This window comes from Ammospiza caudacuta, chromosome 9, assembly GCF_027887145.1.
Source record: "Ammospiza caudacuta isolate bAmmCau1 chromosome 9, bAmmCau1.pri, whole genome shotgun sequence".
NCBI classification, from domain to species: domain Eukaryota; kingdom Metazoa; phylum Chordata; class Aves; order Passeriformes; family Passerellidae; genus Ammospiza; species Ammospiza caudacuta.
The window spans coordinates 29,012,880-29,032,929 of NC_080601.1; the positions used below are offsets into that span (position 1 = coordinate 29,012,880).

The following is a 20,050-nucleotide window of genomic DNA, read 5'->3' on the forward strand; positions in this document are numbered from 1 at the left end:
GTGGGCAGGCAGAGACACCCAGAGAAACCACAGAGCTTCCTGAGCCCCAGCAGAGGATCAGGAGGGCTCAAAAGCCTGAGGACCCAGCCTGTATGACAGCTGCTGGAGCAGGCACCTGAAACCCTGACAAGGGCCTTTCACCTGGAGCACCCCTGAGTTATCCTTGTTCCATTCAGGGAGCAGTGGGGGAGTGAAAGGCCGTTGTAATGGTGGCTTCATAAGAGGGCTGGATGCAGCCCCCCACTCTGGGCCTGGCCAAGGGAGAGGCTCTGACAGCACCCCTAAGGACATGGAGCCCTTAGGGATGCAAACATCTAGCAGCCCCACAGAAGGATATGTGGCCCTGCTGTAAATCACAGTCCCATGTCACGCCCTGGGACAAGGGACAGCAGGCAGCAATAGCAGGTGGCAGCCAGGGCCTGCAGGACAGCCTGGAGCCAGTGCTCCTGGGGAGAGCTCCATGTATTAATTATTGACTAGTGAAAGAAGAGATATGAGATTTCACTGACCTCTGTGTATCTCTGTGCAGGCAGATCTCTGCGCCCCAATTAAATCATGCTTGGGCAAGGAGAGGGGTGATACCTGCACTCACCACTGGGCTGGGGCCACAAGGAGTGATGCCAGTAACACTAAAATCTTCCTGGGTCCGACAGCAAAATCAAGGTTTAGGAGTCAGCCAGGTTTCATGAGAGATCTCCTCTCCCTCCAGGGTACAGCTGCTCCAGACCAGCTCTAGCCCATCCCCACCACAACAACTGTGTCCATTAAAAAAGAAAGACACGTGATAGCCTTGATAGCCTCCAAACAATTTTTCAGTACCTTTGTATCACTCTTGTGCAGCAAGAAATGCCTGCCCATGGCAGACAGGCAGCACAACTATCACCTGGAAAATTAGTTAGTCCTACCAAAAGGACTGCAGCAGACTTTTAAAGGCAGTTGAAATTTTAAAGGGATTACATTTGGATTAGCCTGAAAGGAAAGAGAGCAGGTGCTTCCAGGAGCTTTTGCAGACCAAAATCCAGGGTTGTCTTGGCTCCCACCCTTTAAACCCCTCTCTGAACCCTGCCAGGTCTGTCCAGGGGCTGATTTACACTGGTGCTGCCAGTGGAACAAACTGGATGGATAACACCTGTGCTGTGGGGAAACAGCTGCTATGTGTGACACCAGCAGAACAAGGTCACAACACACCCACCAAAGGGGACTGAGCATTTGTGCTCAGAGCAGTGGCTCTGTTTTCCTCTGTTCAGCCCAACATGGGCACCAGCCACACACACATGAGGTGATTCCCATGGCAAAGGGGAAGGGATGCCCTCTCTCTACCCCAGGGGTTTCTCATGGCTCCTCACACTACCAGACAGCACTGCAAAATAAAGCACTCCAGCAACCTTACCTCTTATCTAATCCAATCCCCAAATGATGGGGTGGATATTTTTCCCACTTTTACAGGTGTGAATTTGGCAACATCCCTGTGGGCACCCAACCTCTGCACCCTGCCCTTGCTGTGCCACGCTGAACTGAGGGCAGCCTGCCACACCAGGCTGCTGATAAAAGGTGCAGGGATGTCCCTTGATGTGACAGCTGCCTTGGCCCTGTGCCTGGAGGCAGTGGTGGGATGGGATGGGCTGTGGGGCTGAGCCAGTGGCTCCCCAGCTCACCCCAACTCCCACAGCCATGGGCCCATGGGGCTGCACTCAGATCTTCCACTTCTGCCTGAGAAGCAGCTTCCCCATCGCCTTGCAGAGAAAAGATAGACAGTGAGACTTCAGGATGAGCTCAAAGGTTGAACAAAGTACAAGAGAAGGGAAATAAAGAGAGCATGCCCTTAAATGGCTGTATTTAGAAGGCTGCAGTGGGTGAGGGTGCTGGACCATGGCTGCTGGATGTGCAGAGCTGGCAGTGCTGCAAAACTTCTTCCCTTATCACTCCTGTGTTGCCTCTCTGATTCTGGGTGCTTTCCACTGTCCATATGCCCTAAAGCCTCCATTCCTCTTAAGCCAGTTCCCTTTGAATACCTGCCCTTGGATCATTACCTTGTACTTTTCTCTGTGGAAGTGCCTTTAAAGAGAAATTGTCCTGGAACTAAGCTAGAAGGGAAAAGGATGAAAATTATGATTATTCTGGCTTCAAACCTGGGAAGTCACTGGGAAAACTGGTACCTGCTGATCCAGACCAATTCATACAAAGCATTCAAAAATCACTAGAGAAGTGTTGTGCAGGTGCACAAGGAGGACCAAGAAATGCAGTAGGTAACAGAGGATGCTGCCACTAGGCACAAACAAGATCTACAGTATGGACTCTGGATGGCCAAACACATCCTCATCATCTGGGAGAGCACCTGTGATTTTTAAATCATCTGATTTTAAGCAATCTGATGCTGGCTGCCTCTGGTGCCTTCGGTGTGCTTTCAGCAATGACCTCTTGTACTCTAAGGTGAGGTCATGGAGAGCCTCCTGCCCGATGGTGAGCCAGCAGAGAGGAGCCCTCAGTGCCCAGCCAGGCTGGACAGCTGCTTGTGTCCAGTGGCTGCATCTGGGGTTCTTTAGAGCAATCCCACCATCAGCTCAACCCCTGCAGAATTAGAAAGCCAGGGACTTTCTGACTGATGTTTTAATGGGAGTGTTTGCCCATGCAGGCTTGTAAAGCAGGAACCGTGTCTTAGCTAGTCAGTGGAGTTAATAAAATCCAAGTACATTCTGGGTCCTTCACCTGCCTGGATGTGTCCTATGGCTCAGCCTGGCTCCCACCTCTGCTCAGCCCCTGCTTTCCCAGCTGGAATCCTGCTCTTAGGGATGGCCAGTCCCTGCGGGGGCTGAGCCCACCCGAGCCTGGCGCTGCGTTCTGTCCCGCCCCACTCCCGGCACACCAGGCTCTGCCTTCTGCACTCTCCTTCAGGCCACGGCTAAACCCAGATGATGCCGTGTGCCCTCCCCCCGACACCAACCCGCTCTGGGCTGCCGAGCGCAGCGATGGGACGAGCCGTGGCACTGTGGATGTGGCAGCAGCCGTGCGGTGCTGCGGGCACGGAGGAGGTGCCATCTGCCCGCGGGAGGGGCTGTGCTGAGCCGCCCTGCACGGGCAGCTGGCCCGGCCCCGGCATGTGCCGTGGGAAGGCATGAGACCGACCAAATCCTGCAGCCACGCTTCCCAAAAATAGCCCGCTGGCCCCCAGCAATTGGGTGCCGCGGGGGTTTCATTGCGTGGCCGCAGTGTCCCCTCTCAGGTGAGTCAGGTCCCCGTGATGCTGCGGGCTCCGGGTACCATTGGCATTACTAACACAGCCCTCCTAAACGCCACCACGACCTCTCTGCTCCGCTCTCCGGCCCGTTCCGGTCCCTGCGAGGCCGGTGAGCCCGGCGAGACCCACGGCAGCCCGGTGTGAGCAGGTGCCCACGCCCCAGCACATCTCCGGGGCGATGCTGCTCCCCAGCCGCTCCCTCAGAGGAGCCAGACCAACCCGACCGGCCGGGCAGGAGCGGGGCTTTGTGCTGCAAACGCAGCGCCGTGCTTCGGTGCCGCTGTCACGGACACAAGGGGAGCCAGGAGGGTGCTTGCGATCACTTGCGGCCAGCCTGGTGCTCGTGGAGTCCACTCCGCATACACCCCTCAAAATTCATGGACCCGAGATTGCAAATGACTCCTGGAAGTGCAAATCCTTGCCCTTCTCCTCAGTCTGGGTCAGGTCCTGCGCTCTCTCCTCCGGGCGCAGCTGCTCTTCTCACCTCCCTGACTGCAAAACAAGGGCAAAACAAGCTGTAGTGTGCCCGGCCCTGACCCACGTCTGCAGGGATGGATGTGGAGGGGGTGAGGGAGGCTGGTGCATCCCTTGCCTGCTCTCCGCCTTCGATTTACTTTGGAAAAAAATAATTTATTAATTGCTTTTAGAGTCTGCACCCAGAGAGAGCTTTCTGGGGGACACTGCATAACAGAGGAGTAACGTGACATTAAACCGCTAGTGCTTCGTGCCGAGAGGCCCCTTTGGAGTTCGGGGCAGTGCTGGCCCCATCGCCCCCAGCGCTGGGCGCAGCATGGGCTCCCCAGTCCGCCTGTCACGCTGGGTCCCTGACCAGGGACAGACCCCGGGGCAGTGGCGGGAGGTGACACGGGGTGACAAGAGGCAGGGCAGGCTTGGCTGCGCCTCCGCGTCCTGGGGGCGGGTGCAGCTGGGCCCCCACCAGTGCCACCATCCCCGGGGCGCGGTGCCACCGCCGCCGGCGCCCCTTTCCGAGCGGTCGTTGCCCCCGCGGCTCTGTGACACATCCCGGCGCTGCTGACCCGCCGGTCCCGGCCCGGCCCGGCCCTGCCCCGCCGGCCGCCCCCCCGCGCCGGGCGCCGCGCAGCCGCGGGCGCTCGCACTCCGCAGGCGCGGCCGGGCCGGGCCGCCCCGCCGGGGCGCGGGGGGGGCGGGACGGCGGCGGCCCGTGGGGCGACACAGCGGCGGGGCGGGCGGCGGCAGCGCTGGGACCGCGGCGGCCGCCGGGCTCGCCGGCAGACGGACGGACGGACGGACGGAGGCAGCGCAGCACGGAGAGGCGGCGGGGCATGGGGAAGCGCGGCCGGCCGCGGAGGGAGCCGCGGAGCGAGCCGCGGAGCGCAGGGGCGGCCGGCGGGGCCCGGTGCCCCCTTGGGGACATCTGCAACACGAGCCCCGCGGCGGGCATGGACACCTTCCTCTACAACGTGCAGGTGCTCCTGGAGGCCGCCAGCTACCTGGAGCGGATCGAGAAGGAGAATAAAAGTAAGTGCGGGCTGGCGGCCGTGGCCGCGCGTGTGCGTGACTGCGGGGCGGTCAAGGGGAGTAAGGAAAATAACCCAAACTTTCGGCTGCCTGCAGGGGCCGGCGACGCAGTGACAAAGGGCGCCGGGGCCGGCCTGCACCCCCCGCGGCAGAGCCGTGCGTGCGACCCCCGCCGCCACTGGGGAGACCGGGCCCGGGGGAAAGTTTGGGATGGAGAGCGGAGCGGGACGGCGCGGGGAGGGGGGGCGCATCTCTGGTTCTCGGGGAGAGCGGGCTCGGAGCGGCACCGAGAGGGGCCGGGGGGGCGGTGGGCCCCGCGCGGAGCCAGAGCCGGTGGCGGAGCCGGAGCGGCGGGGGAGGAGGCGATGACACGTCCCCGCTCCCCCCCGCCGGGGCATGGGCAGAGTCACGTAGGCAAGTGGCAGCGCTCGCCAGGTAGCCGGCGGGGAGGAGAGGGCAGGGCAGAGCAGTGCAGTGCAGGGCAGGGCAAGCGTCCGGTGCGGGGCGGTGGCCAGCAGCGCCGCTAGCCTCCTGCTCCGCGGGCGCGGAGGGTGCGCGTAGCCCGCGGCTTTGCCCCGCGGAGCGGTGTCCCGAGCGGGCAGGCGAGCCGCGAGGGACGGCGGCACCGCGAGGCAGAAGCGCTTCGGGAACAAAGGGGCGGCCGTGGCCCGCGGCGGAGCGCGGCCGCGGACCCCGCGCGGTGGCGGAGCGCGCTCCAGCGGCGCTGCGCCCGGCGCGCCCCGCCCCGCGGGCGGACACATGGTTCGCACATGGAGCCAGCGCGCCGCGCTCATTGGCCGCCGCCCCCCGGGGGCGGGGCCTCGCCTCCCGCTCCGCCAATGCGCGGCGCCGGGGTCCCCCGTGTGACGTCACGCGTTGCCGAGCGGGCCGGGGGGGGCGCGGGGCCGGGGGGGGCTCGGCCGGGGGGTTCGGCTCGGGGGCTCCGGGACCTGCGGGTCCGGGGCTGTCACACGGACACCTCGCAGGGAGCCCCGGGCTCCGCTCCGCCACCGGCGCTTTGCCCTTGTTTTCCTCGGGTTTCTCTGTTACTCTTTGTTATAGCCTTTTTAAATTTTTTTTTTAATTTTCTACTTTTTTTTTTTTTTATTATTCTACTTTTTTTTTTTTAAATTTATTTCTCTGTCCTCCTCGCTTTCATGTTTGGGGTTTTTCCACCCTCCCCCCTTTTTTTCCTCCGAGGAGCATGTGCTGCGTTTTGTTTTCCGTTTAACTTTACAAAGGCATCGGCAGTGCCTCGCCACGCGTCTCCATCGCTCCATCGCCCTCTCCTCGCCGTTCGCCCCCGTGGCAGCTGCAGGTCCCGAGCAGGTGCCGGTACAGGGTGCCCTTGTTCTGCGGGAAAAGCTGCGCGCACGCAGGCTCCCAGGGAAAGGGATCCCACTGCGGAGGAGCCGCTCTGCCGCTAAAGCTGCAGCCAGCAGCCCTTGTTCTTTGCTCGCCCAGAACAAATCCAGGCTGCTCTTCTGTTTTGGAAAGTTGAGTTAATATTAGGGTGGGATTTTTTTTTTTTCTCACGTGCTAATTGTTGTTTCGTAATGAATCTGCAAAGCCAAGCGTCTGAGGAGCTGAGCTGCGCCGTGAGCAGCAGCTGCGAGCAGGGAAATGACAGGAGACACCAGCAAGAACTGGGTTTGCGTGTGAAAACAGCAGCATCCCTGGTTTGGAAACTGAGTGTCAGACCGCTGCTTTAGGTCTGTTTTTTTTCTCAAGGAGTGCTCTTATTGTGAAGGGGAACTGTCAAAATCATGGGTTTTTTTCAGGGTGGGGGGAGATAGAATTCTCTTTGCCGTTGAGATGGATAGTATCTGATCTTTTACACGCTCCATTTAAAAATGCATCATTTTACACGGTTCCTTGTTTGGAACTGGAAAATGACTAGGACTGCAGGATACAGGATTTTTTATTGCTAGGTTTTTAAAAGAGGTGTTTGCATCTAAACAACTCCATTCCTGAGCACTTGTTTTCATGGAAGCTTTCACTAGTAATTGTTGAGGTCATAATGTTGAAAATCATCACTTTTATTAGGAAATTCTGCAAAACCTTTCAGTATTTTAATGTGCAATCAGGACATTTTAGGGTGAAAAGTCCCATTTAACCAAAGGTTCAGCTGGTGAACGTGCTGTTCAGAACGTGACTGTCATAAACCAGGCAGCTTTTACGTGTTGCTCCCAAACAAAGAAAAATGCTGCTGGGATTGGAAAACAATCTCTGAGCCTTACTGGCCCTATCTAAACTAAGGAACAGCTGCAGAAGCGGGAGCGTTGTACCCTAATGTATATACATCTCCTTTCTGGGAAGGGATTTGCATGCAGAGCTCAGGTTATTGCACCAAGAGAATGCTGTGCCCTTTCATCTGCCAGGGCAGGGGTGATTCCTCAGTGCACCCAGTGCTGGCAGCCTGGCAGAGATGTTGCTAATGGTCACTCCTCATTACAGTCTCTGAAATCACAATTCACAATAATAGAGGGGGCAGCTCAAAAAAGTTTGGTGATGGAGACTGCCAGACTCAGTTGCTGGAGACTGCCAGACTCAGAAGCTTGCCTGCTTCCTGCAGGATGCCCGGGTCACTTGACCATGGTGTTACAAAGGGTGTAATGAGCTATTTTGGTGTTACTCCCATCAGGAAGGTGGCTGAGTCACAGCCCTGTTGTGCCAGGTGCTGTACATGCAGGGGAGTGACAGTGCCCTGCCCCAAGGAAACAGTCTTAAAAAAACAGAGGTGACAGGTGGATGTTTGTCTCTTCCTGGCCAGGATGGGTGACAGGGACGGAGCTGGGTAAAGCTGGTTGGGATCAGCATCACAGTGGTATGGAAACTGAAGAGCTTCAGTAACCATAGGAAGGAATTTAAGGAAGGGCTGTTAAGGCTCTGAGAGCTCAAGTGGTTTTTCCTCATAGTTTTATGGTTTCTGATAAACAACACTCAGTGCCCTCATTCATTCTTCCAAGCCTTTGGTGGCTGTGCCATATTATTCACCTTCTCAAAACAGCGTCCTCAGCAGGAGCAGATGCTGTTTGGTAGAAGGGCCCCCTGAGAGGTGGACACAACCTCTTCTCTTGTGGGTCCAAATGCTTGGATATCCCAGATGTGCATGTCACGCCTTCTGGTGATAGAGGAGCAGCTACAAGGAAGTTTTCAGCCTCCAAAACACACCTACCCTTGTCTGCAGGTCAGTGATACAAGGCAGACAGCAGAGCCTTCCAGGTCTAGGGCAGGACTTGAGATAAGGCAGGAGTTTCCTACCTGCCTGAAGCCCAGGCAGAAATATGGAGATGATGATGATTTACATTTATAGGTCCCACATCCTATCGCTGTGGCCATGAATAATAGCTGAGGGGCCGTGGGTTGGCTGGGTGGTGTGGAAACAGAACCACAAGCAAGAGAGCCGTGGAGCAGGGTAGGATATACTGTCAGGGCTATGGCAGGGGGAGGCAATGTTCAGGAGTGGCCTCTCAGCAACACCCTTATTCACTTATATTTTAAAATATTAGAATAAAAATGACCTGTGTTACAGTATGGTGACAGGGAAGGTTAGAATCCTCTTATCAGACTCCTTGGGTAAGCTGGAGTATTTTAGCTGCTGAAATATAACTGAATTATTTTTCCAGTTGAGCCTCAGGGAGTGAATAACAGTGCTGCCTGCCTGCTTGCTGCAGTTCTCCTGGTGAGACCACAAAACCCAATCCCAACACACCTTGCTAACTGACATGTACAGGTTTCCAAATGACCTGTTTCTAGAAATTTAAGCTTGGTATCCAAATAATAGAAACGTGGCACGAAGAAAGTTACAGTGGCTGTTTTCAGAGAGGAAAGTTGTGCTGAGGGCAGCTCTGTTGATACATCTGTAACCTCTGCAAATGCCACTTCATGAATAAACAGGGCTGAAAATCTGTAGCAGTTGGAATGTTTTTAAAGGGACCTGGAGTAAACTCAGGTGAGGTTTAGTATTGTGCCAGGCATCCCCTTTGTGTGTGTGGACTCATGTTTTTGTCAGTAGGAGTTTCACAAACATGTGATGAATCCTTCGGATACGATGACTTATCTGTAATAGGCATGGTGTGTAATACATTCTGATCTCACTACAGATACAGACCTGTGTTGCCATATCCTCTTCCAAAAGCATGAAGGCAATCAAGTCTCTGTAACAGGGGTGACAAGTTCACCAGTCTAATAGAGGTGTGCATGCATAGGACAGTGGGCCTTGCCCCTCGCAGGAGACAGCTAGGTCTTCTTCAAGTGCTGGCTGTGTTTATTGATCTTCTGACCAGGAATAACAAATGGATGATCTTAGATTTGTCCTTTGCTCCTGAATAATTCTCTCTGAGGGAGAAGACAACTGAGCCTTGGGGATGAATTAACAGTATCTTCATCATGTGGCTCCTTCCATTGTTTGTGTACTGTTTAGGGTCTTTTTCTGACAAACCAAAGAAATGTCAGAAACCTGTAATTAGCTGAGGGCAGAAGAAGCTGAGACTGCCTTTGGTCTGCATGCAGAGCTCCCATTATATCAATGAGAGCTGACCAAGTGGCTCAAGGTCAGTGTAGATGGCCTTGGATCTCATGGTGATGTGATATATAGAGCAGTGTGGGACCCCTTTATTTATATATTTTTCATCCAACTCACAGTAAACCCCTTTCATTCCTCCTGGTTCATGACCTGGCCACAGTGATTCATGTGTTAGCCACTTCCAGGCTGGGGTGTTTTGACTCATGCTGTTTGGACCTCAGCATAGAATTCAGAAGGAAGCCACAGCAGGAGAAATGATAGGGCAGAGGTAGAACCATGGAACTGTGCTGGAAGCACTGCTGAGAACTGATCACATCCCTTGTCAGCAGAGCATCCTGAGAGCCAGAAAAGAAGCACATTCTGAAGAACCCTACTTTCTTGTTATTTAGCTGAAGGACTCTGTATATTTTTTTCTTGTGGAAATTCCTTTTAATTTTGCAGCTGGATCAGTTAAGTGACTTAATCAAAGTTATAGAGTAAGTCACTGACTCAGTATAAATTTGGGCACAGCACAGGGCTGAAAACAGAGCACATCTCCTGGAGAGAAGGAACAAGTGACCCGAAGAGCCAATAGATCTGTGGCTTTTATCTTATTGTTTGGCACAGCTTAGTCTTTGAATCAAAGTGTGCACTTGATTCCTGTTCAAACTCTTGGGTATCCCAGAGGTTTGGTTCTGAGGAATGTCTGTCCTCAGTGGTGGATGGGTTCCAGGTACCAGTGGGAGTGCTGAAATGGATTATCTGGTGCCTTGCAAAAGAGTGAACCTCCTGGATGAGAAATGAGGCCATGTCCTGTAGGCACTTGTAGGTCCCTTGGTGAAGGTATTGCAAGCCTTGGAAGGAGTTGAGTAGGTGGGACTTGGGTTGTGCTCCAGTCTGCTGCTACAAGTCCTGCAATTCTGAGCTATTACAGTCGTGACTACGAGAACAGAGACCTGTTTGTTACAGTGTGTGCTGATTATGTTGTTCAGATGTTGTTCCCCTCACTAGAGAAACAGGAGTGGTATGGATCTGCTGTTCCCAGAAATTTGGGGAATCACTGAATCTTTTGAGAGTGCCAGAAAATGGTTCCCACCAGGGATCTCTGTTCATGCTTTGATTACACAAGTGTTAGATTTCAAGGATTTGAAAACAATATTAAGAGTTTGGAGGGTTTGTGTGAAGGTGGGCAAAGGAAGCACTTATGGCTGTTGCCATTTTAATGTTTCTCCTAGAAAATGCAAATGGTTGGGAACAGGAGGATTTTAGCAAAAGCCAAATACAGAATGAAAAACAAGGCAGCTTAGCCAAAGGGATTGCCCTTATTGAAAATAACTTCCACGTTGCAAAGCATTGTGCTATTTCTAAGGTTTGTGTTCAAAGCAGAGGGCTGGGCATCTTGATTTGTGAGACATGTTCCTGTTCCACCTCTGACTTAGGGTGTGTCTTCTTGTGAGTAATTATGCTGCTTACACCTCAGTTTCCCTTCCTGTCGAGTGGAAAGAAAATAGCTGAAGTGATTTTGGGTTTGAGAAGCTTAAAGCATTACTTTTGGAAAGCTCTTAGAAAATTTCCCTGATGGAAGTTGCTAATGTAATGTAGGTGATGGCGATGTTGATAAAAAACAGATCACATCTGTTATACTTGATGAAAATAGTACAGCAGCATTTCAGATGTAAATATTAATTGATTTCTGCACTGCACATTTCTTCTTGGATATTTAAATTATTGCTAAGGAGGAGGGAAAGGCTATCAGGGAGATTAACAAATCCATTATTAAGGCTGGAAATGGAGGGTTGCCGAAGTGCCATTTAATAAAATGTAAAAAGCCCCTTTCTAAAGGGCGAAGCAGCAGAACACACAATGAAAGTGAATCACAGCTGCCAGAAGGGATGCCAGCAGCAAGCACTTATAATCAGAAAACTGTACTTACAGATCATTCGGAGCCACTAAATTAAATGATCTCATTTTCCCCTAAAATACTTTTCCCTTAGCCCCTCCCCAGTGTTGCCTGTGGATTGCTCAACCACATTTAAAATTTGACTTTGGGGGCTTTTTGGTCAGCAGTTGAGTGGCATTGGGCCTCTTCGTGCTATTTACTTTCCACCCACTTTTGTTTCTGTCACACTCTGGCATTTTGCAGGCTGACCTGCCCACACGAGCACTTGGGATGGCAATTGCAAGATTTTACAGATCTGCTGGGGCTCCATAGTTACTTGCCTCTTCTCTAGGGCTCCTTCTTTGGGGAAATGTCCCACAGTTTATTTCCAAATTTGTCTTTGTTTCACACAGATTTTTTTTCTAATTTACATTGTTTACTTCAGAAACAAAGACTTGGAAGCTGAGCTGAAGTGTAAATGCAAGAGCTTGTCCTACATCATTTCACACAGAACTGATCCTGCTGTAACTTATTTCTAGGCTGATTTAATTCACCATGTGTATCAGGATTCCCCTCCTTCCTCCTCTCTTGTTTTGTATATTGAGCTTTACCTTCATGAGGCTGACTCTCTGATATGCTCCTAACCTACCCCTTCATTTTCCAGCCATGGGTTTCCCATTTAACCCCTAGAGTGGCACCACATATCTCCCAATGTGCCATCAGAAAAGCTAATGGCAGTGGGTCTGCTAAGGGCCTGTTTTGCAGTGAGTTTGGGGGGTTGGAGTTGCAGGGTTTGGGTTTTTAATGTTTAGTGTTGCTAATCCTGAGAAGCAAATGGCTCTCTGGTTTTGGAAGCAGGTTAAAGGAAGCTCAGTTAGAGCCCAGAAATGCTCTTGTGTTAACCTCTCTGTTGTGGAGATGTCTGTGCACCTGTGTCCTTTTCCTTAATCCAGGATCTTATGAGTAGTCCTTGAGACTGCCCAAATTTGGAATTTTCCTTCTGTGCTTTTAACAGTCTCCTCTATGGGCAGTTTCCAGTGTAGAAATATGAGGTGGGGAGAGAGAATGCTTCATTCCCTGAGTTCTCCTTTCCAAGCAAGGGCTGGGACTGTCTTTCCCAGAATGAGGGAGGGATGTCCCTGGAGGTGTCCCAGCTTCCTTTATTTTTCAGCTATGTCACCTTAAGAGAAACAAAACAAATCAACCCCTAGAGATCTGGAGATGAAAACATCTGTGTAAGAACTGAATAGTGGTATTATTTTTACCTCCATCAGCTGCAAGCCTGCAGTTTTCTGAGGAAACCTCAGAAATGGTGGATCAGCAAATTGTGTGTAGAGAAAAGTTAGCTACCCTGAATCCACTTTTTTCAGCTCTTCTCTAGTTGAGTGCTGCCGACTCTTGCAACTGCATCACAAGTCTCCTGATACTTTGTGCTCTGCCTAAAGCCTTTGCTACCAGACATAAGCCATTGATTGAGAATTTCTGCTTTTTTGGGATTTTTTTAAGGTACTTTTCTGTCTCCTGTTGTGACGGAGGAATGTTTGCAAATGTAACCAGTCATGGCCTAAAGGTTCAGAAAATATCCCAGTCAGAACTACAAAACAGTCCTTGGGGGATTCTAAGTCAGAATCAGTTGGAGATTCAGATATTTACTATGAATGTTCTTATTCTGATCTTGAATGTTTTCTGAGTGCATCCTTTTCAAGTAAGATAAATATTTTAGAGATTGGTATAATACAATTCTATGTTACCAGGTTTTTAAGCTCCATTCCAGCTAATGCTGAGTTTGGTAAAATTCAGGGTGATAGAAGTGATCCAATGGTTTGTACCTACATGAAAATAAGAATGTAAATACACTATTAAAATTCTGGAAAGAGTGATCATACTGAAGGCATTTGTTAAAATGTTGAGATGATCACTGTTGTGCCTTGTTAATGTACCACTTCAAGTATAGTGAATTTGCTGTCTGTGGTATCTCTTGTCTATGCTCTTAAATAATCTGTGCACATTGAAAAATGGGCCTTGCTCCTTAACCTCCTATGAAAAACAATCTATCAGTCACTCCAGGTGGGAATTCCAGGAGTTCCATCTCCACAGGTGAGATGTGGAAAGTTTCCACATTGTGGCTGTGGCTTTGTCTTTTGTAGGCTCTCAGCTTTGTCCTTGCCACAGCCCTGCCAGTTCCATGTGGGTGGGCACGGAGCCCTCACCTGCGGTGGGTGCTGTGTCCCGCCCTGGGCTTCTCAGTTCAAGGGAGACACGGAGCAGGTGCACTGGAGGGCTGCAGAGTTGATCTGGGGACTGGAGCGTCTCTCTTAAAAGGCTGAGGGAGCTGGGCCTGCTCAGCCTCAAGAAGAGATGTCTGAGAGGGGATTTTATTAACGTCTGTCTGTTGGAAGGGAGGTGTCAGAGGTTGGACTGGGTTCTTTGTGGTGGTGCCCAGCAATGGGACAAGTGGCAAGGGGCAGATGCTGATACACAGCAGTCCCACCTGAATATGAGGAGCTGTGCAGGTAACTGAGACTGGCACAGGTTGCCCAGAGAGGCTGTGGAGTGTCTCTCACTGGAGATATTCCAGAGCCATCTGGATGCAATCCTGCACACTGTGCTCTGAAGTGACCCTCCTTAGCTGGGAGCTGACCCACCGTGGTCCCTCCCAGCGTGACCCACTCTGTGATTCTGTGACCTGACCACCACGACCACCACCTCAGGGTCTGGGTGGGCCCGGAGCCATCCCCTCAGGCGCGGGGACACGCAGCCACTGCCCCGGGAGCTGCCCCCACACGCTCCGGCCGAGCCTCGGTGCTCCCGGGAACTGCATTTCCCAGCCCGCCCCGCTCCGCTCCGCCCGCCCGTGAGCGCCGGGCAGAGGTAAACAAAGTGCTGCGAGGCGGCGGGCGGGGCGGCGGCCGGAGGGGCCGGTCCCGCCGCGGGGCTGCCGGGCCGAGGGGGCCGGGGCTGGATCCTGGCAGGGCCCGGCGCGGGGGCGCATCGGGGCTGGCCGCGGGGGCAGCGCTGGGGACGGGGCTGGGGCAGGAATAAGCGCTCGCCGCTCCCCGGCGGGAGCATCCCGGAGCGGCTCCTTCCTCCGGCATTTCCTTCGGCGTGTTCCCTTGCCGCCCCTCGCCCTCCCAGGAGAGCCGCCCCCGGCACGGTGTGACGAGGCCCGGGCACTGGGCAGAGACGGCGATCCCCAGCGCCTCCCCGCCGCAGCCGCCCCCGTGTCCAGCGGGGGAGCCGGGAGCGTGGGGGCGGAGGGCGGCCCGGGGCTGCGGAGCCCCCCGGCCATGGAGCGGGTCCAGATGATCAACATCCAGCGGCTGCTGGAGGCGGCCGAGTATCTGGAGCGAAGGGAGAGAGGTAATGGGGGGAGGATGGGTGCCCTCCGTGAGGGGAACGGGGCTGGGGTCAGATCCCCACCGAGGGGCGGCAGTGACCCCGAGAAGGGATCAGAGCCGGTGTTTGCTGGCGGGACGGTGGTGAATCCCCAGGTGAATGAAGGATAGGGCTGATGAGCCCTCCTGAAGGTGGTGGATGAGGTGGAATGTTTTTGCAGAGTGGGGGAGGTTGACGTGGATGTGGTTTCTGGGAGGAAAAGGGGGTATTTGGTGTGAAAGTTTTCCACTGGGCAGGAGGGATGGTGATGGGTGGCTCTGGCTCAGCAGACACGTCAGTATCACGGTGAAATATATCTGGTTTGCTTGGTTCAGATAAGTTGGGCAGGAGGAGGAAGATGAGGCACTCTCTAGATTGTCTTGTTGTTTTTTTTTTTTATATTTTCAATGTTTGAGTGGTGGTGACCTTCCTCCAGGGTTGGCAGAGACTTTATACTTCCCTTCCTCCCATTTCTCCTGCCCCAGTCCACTTCCCTGTGAAATGAATATATATCCTCAGTCATTTCCCTGAGCTGTTGTGATTAAGGGCCTCCCCAGCTAGGCCAGCAGGTTAGTGGTGAGGCCTGCCTGCTGACTTCTTTATTTTTTTCTCTCCTTTTTCTATTTTATTTTTTTTTTTGGTCGTTGGTTTTTGTTATTAATGCCTTGCCTGTTGATTCTGTTGCAGAGTGTGAGCACGGCTATGCCTCGACCTTCCCCTCAGTCCCAAGCCCTGGACTACAAGACCCAAAGCCCACGCGGAGGCTGAGCCGGGCACGGAAATACAGCGGCAGTGGCAGCATTGCCAGCATTGCCACCAGGTACAGTGTGGGCAGGGCTGCCTGGGGCTCACAGCTGCAGAACAAAGCTGGAGGCAGTGGGGAGAAATTTCCTCTCTTGGAAAAATGGGAAGAGAATGTGAACAGCTAGAGGGATTCAGAGCTGGGGCACACAGGTGCAGCGTCCATTCTGGATCTACAGCACTGGAAGTAGAGGGGGACACAGGGGAGCTGGATCTGAAGTGGCACTGCCAGCTGACACCATGCCAAGTCTCAGATGCTGCAGAGGGAAGGGGAATAGGGAGATCTGTTCATAAGGTTTAGGGAGAAGGTAGGCAATAGCTATTCCCATTATATACAGCTGATGTCTTTGCAACCCAGAAATCACTGCTTTTAAGGGATAGTGCATGTGCAGCCTGGGTGCTTTGGGATTGTAATGACAGGCATGATTTGAAGCAAGGAAATGTTTTGAAATGGATCCCCTACAACAAATGGGAGAGAGGGAGATGACTGACTGTAATGTACAACATGTTAAAAATTCAGTTCAGGAAAACAAAGCTGTGTTTCAGTCTGCCTTTCAGGGCAGTGGGATTTCCCAGCTTTTGATAGCTTGGTAATTGTAGAACTCCATGTTTTTGACACTTTTCTTATTATACAATGGCATGTTTTTTGGTTTCTTAAAACTAGAAGAGACAATAGGATTAAGCCTATTGCCTGATGCTGTGGTTGCATTTGCCTCTTCCCTCTCATTCCTGTTCTTTTTGTTTGCTACCTTCTGTAGGTTTGTTCAGACCTTGTTGAGACCTTCTGGGATAGAGAAACTTTAGAAACATAGAGTATGCCTTTGAAAAGGCATTTGCAAGCTTGCTTTTACTGCAGCAAGGCCTGTGCAATCCATAAAATGGTGGCAGGTGGCTCAGGTGATTAAGGCTTTCTTAAGGCCATTGGGAAGGACCTGTAAAGGCCTAAGGGGAAGGTGCCTTTGCTTGCAGTGATTCTGCTTCGGCAGCATTTGATAATAAAGGTTGTTTGAAGCAATGTTAGGACACCTTGCTGTGGGGAAGTTTTCTTCATCAGGATCAGCATATCTTGAGCTCTTTGTCTGTTCAATGTTTGTATTTGCTTCTCTACTTCATCCAGCCTCTCCTAATTTGAGGGCATTTGTAGCTCTTTGCTGTTTACTGTGAACCAAAGCCCCCAGTCCTGTGACTTTGTGTTGGAAAATGGTGGCAAATGCTGAATTGAGGTCGGTATTTTTCTCTCTAGGTTTCCCACATACTATTTTTCCATCCCACACCTCTTTGTCTCAAAGGCCTTTGTCATGGCAACCTGCCCTTCTCCAGAGGAGGGCTGGAAGCACACCCCCCTCAGGAACTCCTTAGCACTGAATCCAGCAGCCTGTAGGCTGGAGAGGGATGCAGAGCACTCCCAGTCCCTGGGGCCAGGGTGCTCAGCAGGCCCTGCCAGCACAGAGCTCCAGGCACAGCTCTCCTGGGGCAGCTCTGTGCTGACACCAGCCCACTGGGCCCTGGAGCTGACAGGCTGAATATGTTCCTGTGGGGGGAAAGGCAGCAGAGAAGCAGAAGAGGTACTTTCTAGTCTTTCTTAAACCTTCTTTATACAAAGAATACTGAGGCCAGATTGAATCTTTAGAGTGAGAGCGTTGTTACCCAGAGCGTTTCCTCCTGTGCTTGTTCCAGCCTCAGGGAGTGACCAGTGTCAGGTCTGCTCCAGGCAGGGACCAGAGTGGGTCTTCTGGGGAGCTCAGACCTTACATGCACAGTTGGAAATGGAAGTTTCTTTTAGCACAAGTCGTAGCAGCTTGCACTTGCTGTAGGAGATGGCAGGCCTTCCAGATGGCTGAAGTGCCGGGAAGTGACAACTGTGAAGTTTAGGGTGCCTCCAAATTCACTGCAGTGTCTTTTGTGTGATGCTGAGTATAGCATCAGCCTTGTTTAAGGAAGGCTCTGTATCATCTCTTCCTATTAAAATCAAAGGGGCAATTCAGTAAGTTCTGTCTGGTGGAGTTGGAATGGACTTTGAATTAAATATCAAGTCCTTGATGAGGAACAAAACTTACATTTCATGTGTGGACAAGAGATTTTCTTAGATTGCTTTTGTCTCAAAATGTTTCATTGGTGTAGAGAAATAATGCATTTAGATCTCATGCAGATCTTGTAATAAAACAGCCTCCTGTAAAATTGTCTCTCAGGCAACCTTGGGAAAGTGACAATGTTTTCCTTTTTTTTATTTATACACTTTTACACATTCTTTTACAAATTGGCACGTGTACATTGTTGGTGGTCTTTATTGAACCAAATAATCCATGATTTTGTGCTGCCGGGTATTTATGAAGCCTGGCTGCTTGTTTGATTAATATTTTAATTCCAAGTATTTCCCTTCAGCATTTGCAGCCCAGACATGACAGCTATTTCCTCCCAACAGGCTCTGTGCTGTCATTGCACAAACACCCAGAAAGTTCTGAGGAGCAGACAGCCCAGTTCTGGGTGGCAGTGGTGGAGCAATTCTTATTCTTACAGAGCTATGGTGATCTCGCAATCTCAGCAAAATAATTTTTTTCTACCCCAAATAGGGGTGTGCAGATAAGAGGAAAAAATTGCTTCATAGTTTCTAATTCTTGTGATGCAATTTTAAGGAAGGATGTTGAGGCTCAGGTTCTCTTTTCCTTTGCTTGTCTCTGTTGTGCAACCAACAGCATGGAGATTGCTGCAGAGGGCTTCCCTCTGCAGTCATTATCTACATGAATGTGCAGTGTTTTGTGCACATGTTTTAAAGATATAGTCAGTTTGAGTTAAAACATGAACTTATTTAAAAATACAGTTTTGCTTTAGTTGGAGATATTTTGGTATGGGAAATTACCCACCTGCAGAAAATAATTGGAGAATCACAGTCATTGTTACCTGGTGTTTATAATAGATGAGGGAAACTTTTTTTTAACAAATCCAACTTAACACATAAATAAAAGCAAAAAACCCAAGCAAATTAAAAACTGAAGTTAGCCAACATGTGTTACATTTAAATTGAATATTGCCTCCTTAAATTTGCTCTTGACAACATTATCTTCTGATTTTTGGGAGGGGTTGGAAAATGAACACTAGTTTGTTACAGCATGTCGTATCACTTATTTAATGTTACTTTTTTCAGAAGGGGTTTCTGGGGCAGAACCTGAGTTTCTAAAACACTGCTAGAGAAGTGAAGTAGTCTGTGCTGGGGGTGAAGTTCTGTGGGTACATTAACTTGCACTCAATGTCACTGGAAACTGCTGCCATGGACCCTACATGTGCAGTTCTAATAGACTCAATTATTTGAAAGGTTCATTATATTTACTTAGGATTAGCCTGGCTTGATATTTCTACATTTTGGAAAATAATTGAGAAGACTTTTTAATCAATTAAATCATTGTGTCAGCAGGAAATAAAATAAACAGTAGGGTTGCTAAATTATTTTTCCCCAATAATGCTGTCAATTTAATGAAGTTAAGATTTATAAGGAAATCTGAAATTGCGTTACAATATTAGATTGTCATTTGTGTTTTGTTGTTATTTAGGCTCTCAGGCATGTAGAAAGCCTGTTGTTTTTTGGTCTAATCCTGGGGAAATACCAAGCATCCTCCCAGCAGCACTGGGACCCCTCAGCTCTCCCAGGAGGCCCATGTTGTTAAGGGCTCTCAAATAATCTATTGCTCAGTTCCATGGGGGAGGGTTTGATCTCTGTTCAGTTTCTTTTTCTTTTCATTTTCCTCTCTTCCCATTATCCTCCCTTGTGTCTGGCACTGCCTCCCAAGGGCCTTTCATACACCTACAGTCTGGTAGCAGGTTGCTTGCAGAGCTTGGAGTCAGCAGCTGTGATGAGTATGGTGAGGCATTTTGGGCAGTTTATCTTGGAAATCTGGGTGTCTGGGTTTCTTTGCCCTTCTGGCTGTTCTGCTGGTGCAGCTCCTCATTTTCTCTGTTGTTGCACTCTCATCTACCCATATAAAACTTTTTTCCACTTCTTAATCCCATCACTTGGTTTTGTGCTGAACTTCTCTGTAGGCCTTCACCTCTCATATCCTTTGAAGTTCTCTCCTGGGGGTCCACATGGGGACTGTACTGCTGAAACCCTCAGGTATGCTTGGCTTTGAGCTTGCTTTGCTCACAGTGTCCCAGAGCAAGGACTGTGGGGTGGGTGTGTAGCTGTGCATTAGGTACTCTGTGTGCCTTGGGTGAGGGCTTAATGTGGCACAGGTTCACAAACATGGGTGCAGAAGCTCAAAGGGTGTGGCTGCAGGTGAATCTGCAAGTCAGCCTTGGGTGTCTGGTGCACAAGCAAGCTGATTTACCACAGCAGCAGTGCTGTGCAGCTGCACCTCACTGTGCAGGGGAGGAGTAGGGGGGTTGGTGAACATTGCACAGTTTCAATATGTTTTATCTTTTCTGTCAAAGGAGGTTTCCACCCTCCTCCCCCCCACATCGTGCTGCTGACTGAATACCTGGCAATTTTCAGTCCTTTCTGGAGCCTCTGGAGTTAGGACAGTGCTGTAATTATGATTTTATTGGGAGAGAGGGTGTGCAGGTGGCTGAGTGGTTTGCCTGTCTTGTGTAAGGAATTCCTGAAAGAGCAAATTGCTGTGTCAGCTCTTGTTGATCTATTTTTCTGCACAAAGCCCCCACCCCTATCTTCATGTCCCAGAGACCTGGTGTCTGAGACTTTCTGTCCACAGCTTTCCTGCTTCCTAGGCTCTATAGTTGCTACTTGTTTCTGGATGATACTTTG

General features: G+C 51.1%; 1 protein-coding gene across 2 annotated transcripts in view; it reads left to right on the plus strand.

Moving 5' to 3' along the window:
- The first annotated feature begins 4,482 nt into the window (after positions 1-4,482).
- MXI1 (MAX interactor 1, dimerization protein) overlaps positions 4,483-20,050 on the plus strand; it is a 54,865-nt gene continuing 39,297 nt past the window's right edge. The window contains exons 1-2 of one of the 2 annotated variants that reach the window (XM_058810907.1): positions 4,483-4,735; positions 15,184-15,316. In XM_058810907.1, the coding sequence (XP_058666890.1) occupies positions 4,540-4,735; positions 15,184-15,316 (329 nt within the window). In that variant the 5' untranslated portion in view covers positions 4,483-4,539. Of the gene's footprint in view, positions 4,736-14,124; positions 14,482-15,183; positions 15,317-20,050 lie in introns of those variants that run through there. The other variant, XM_058810908.1, reaches the window with a different exon arrangement.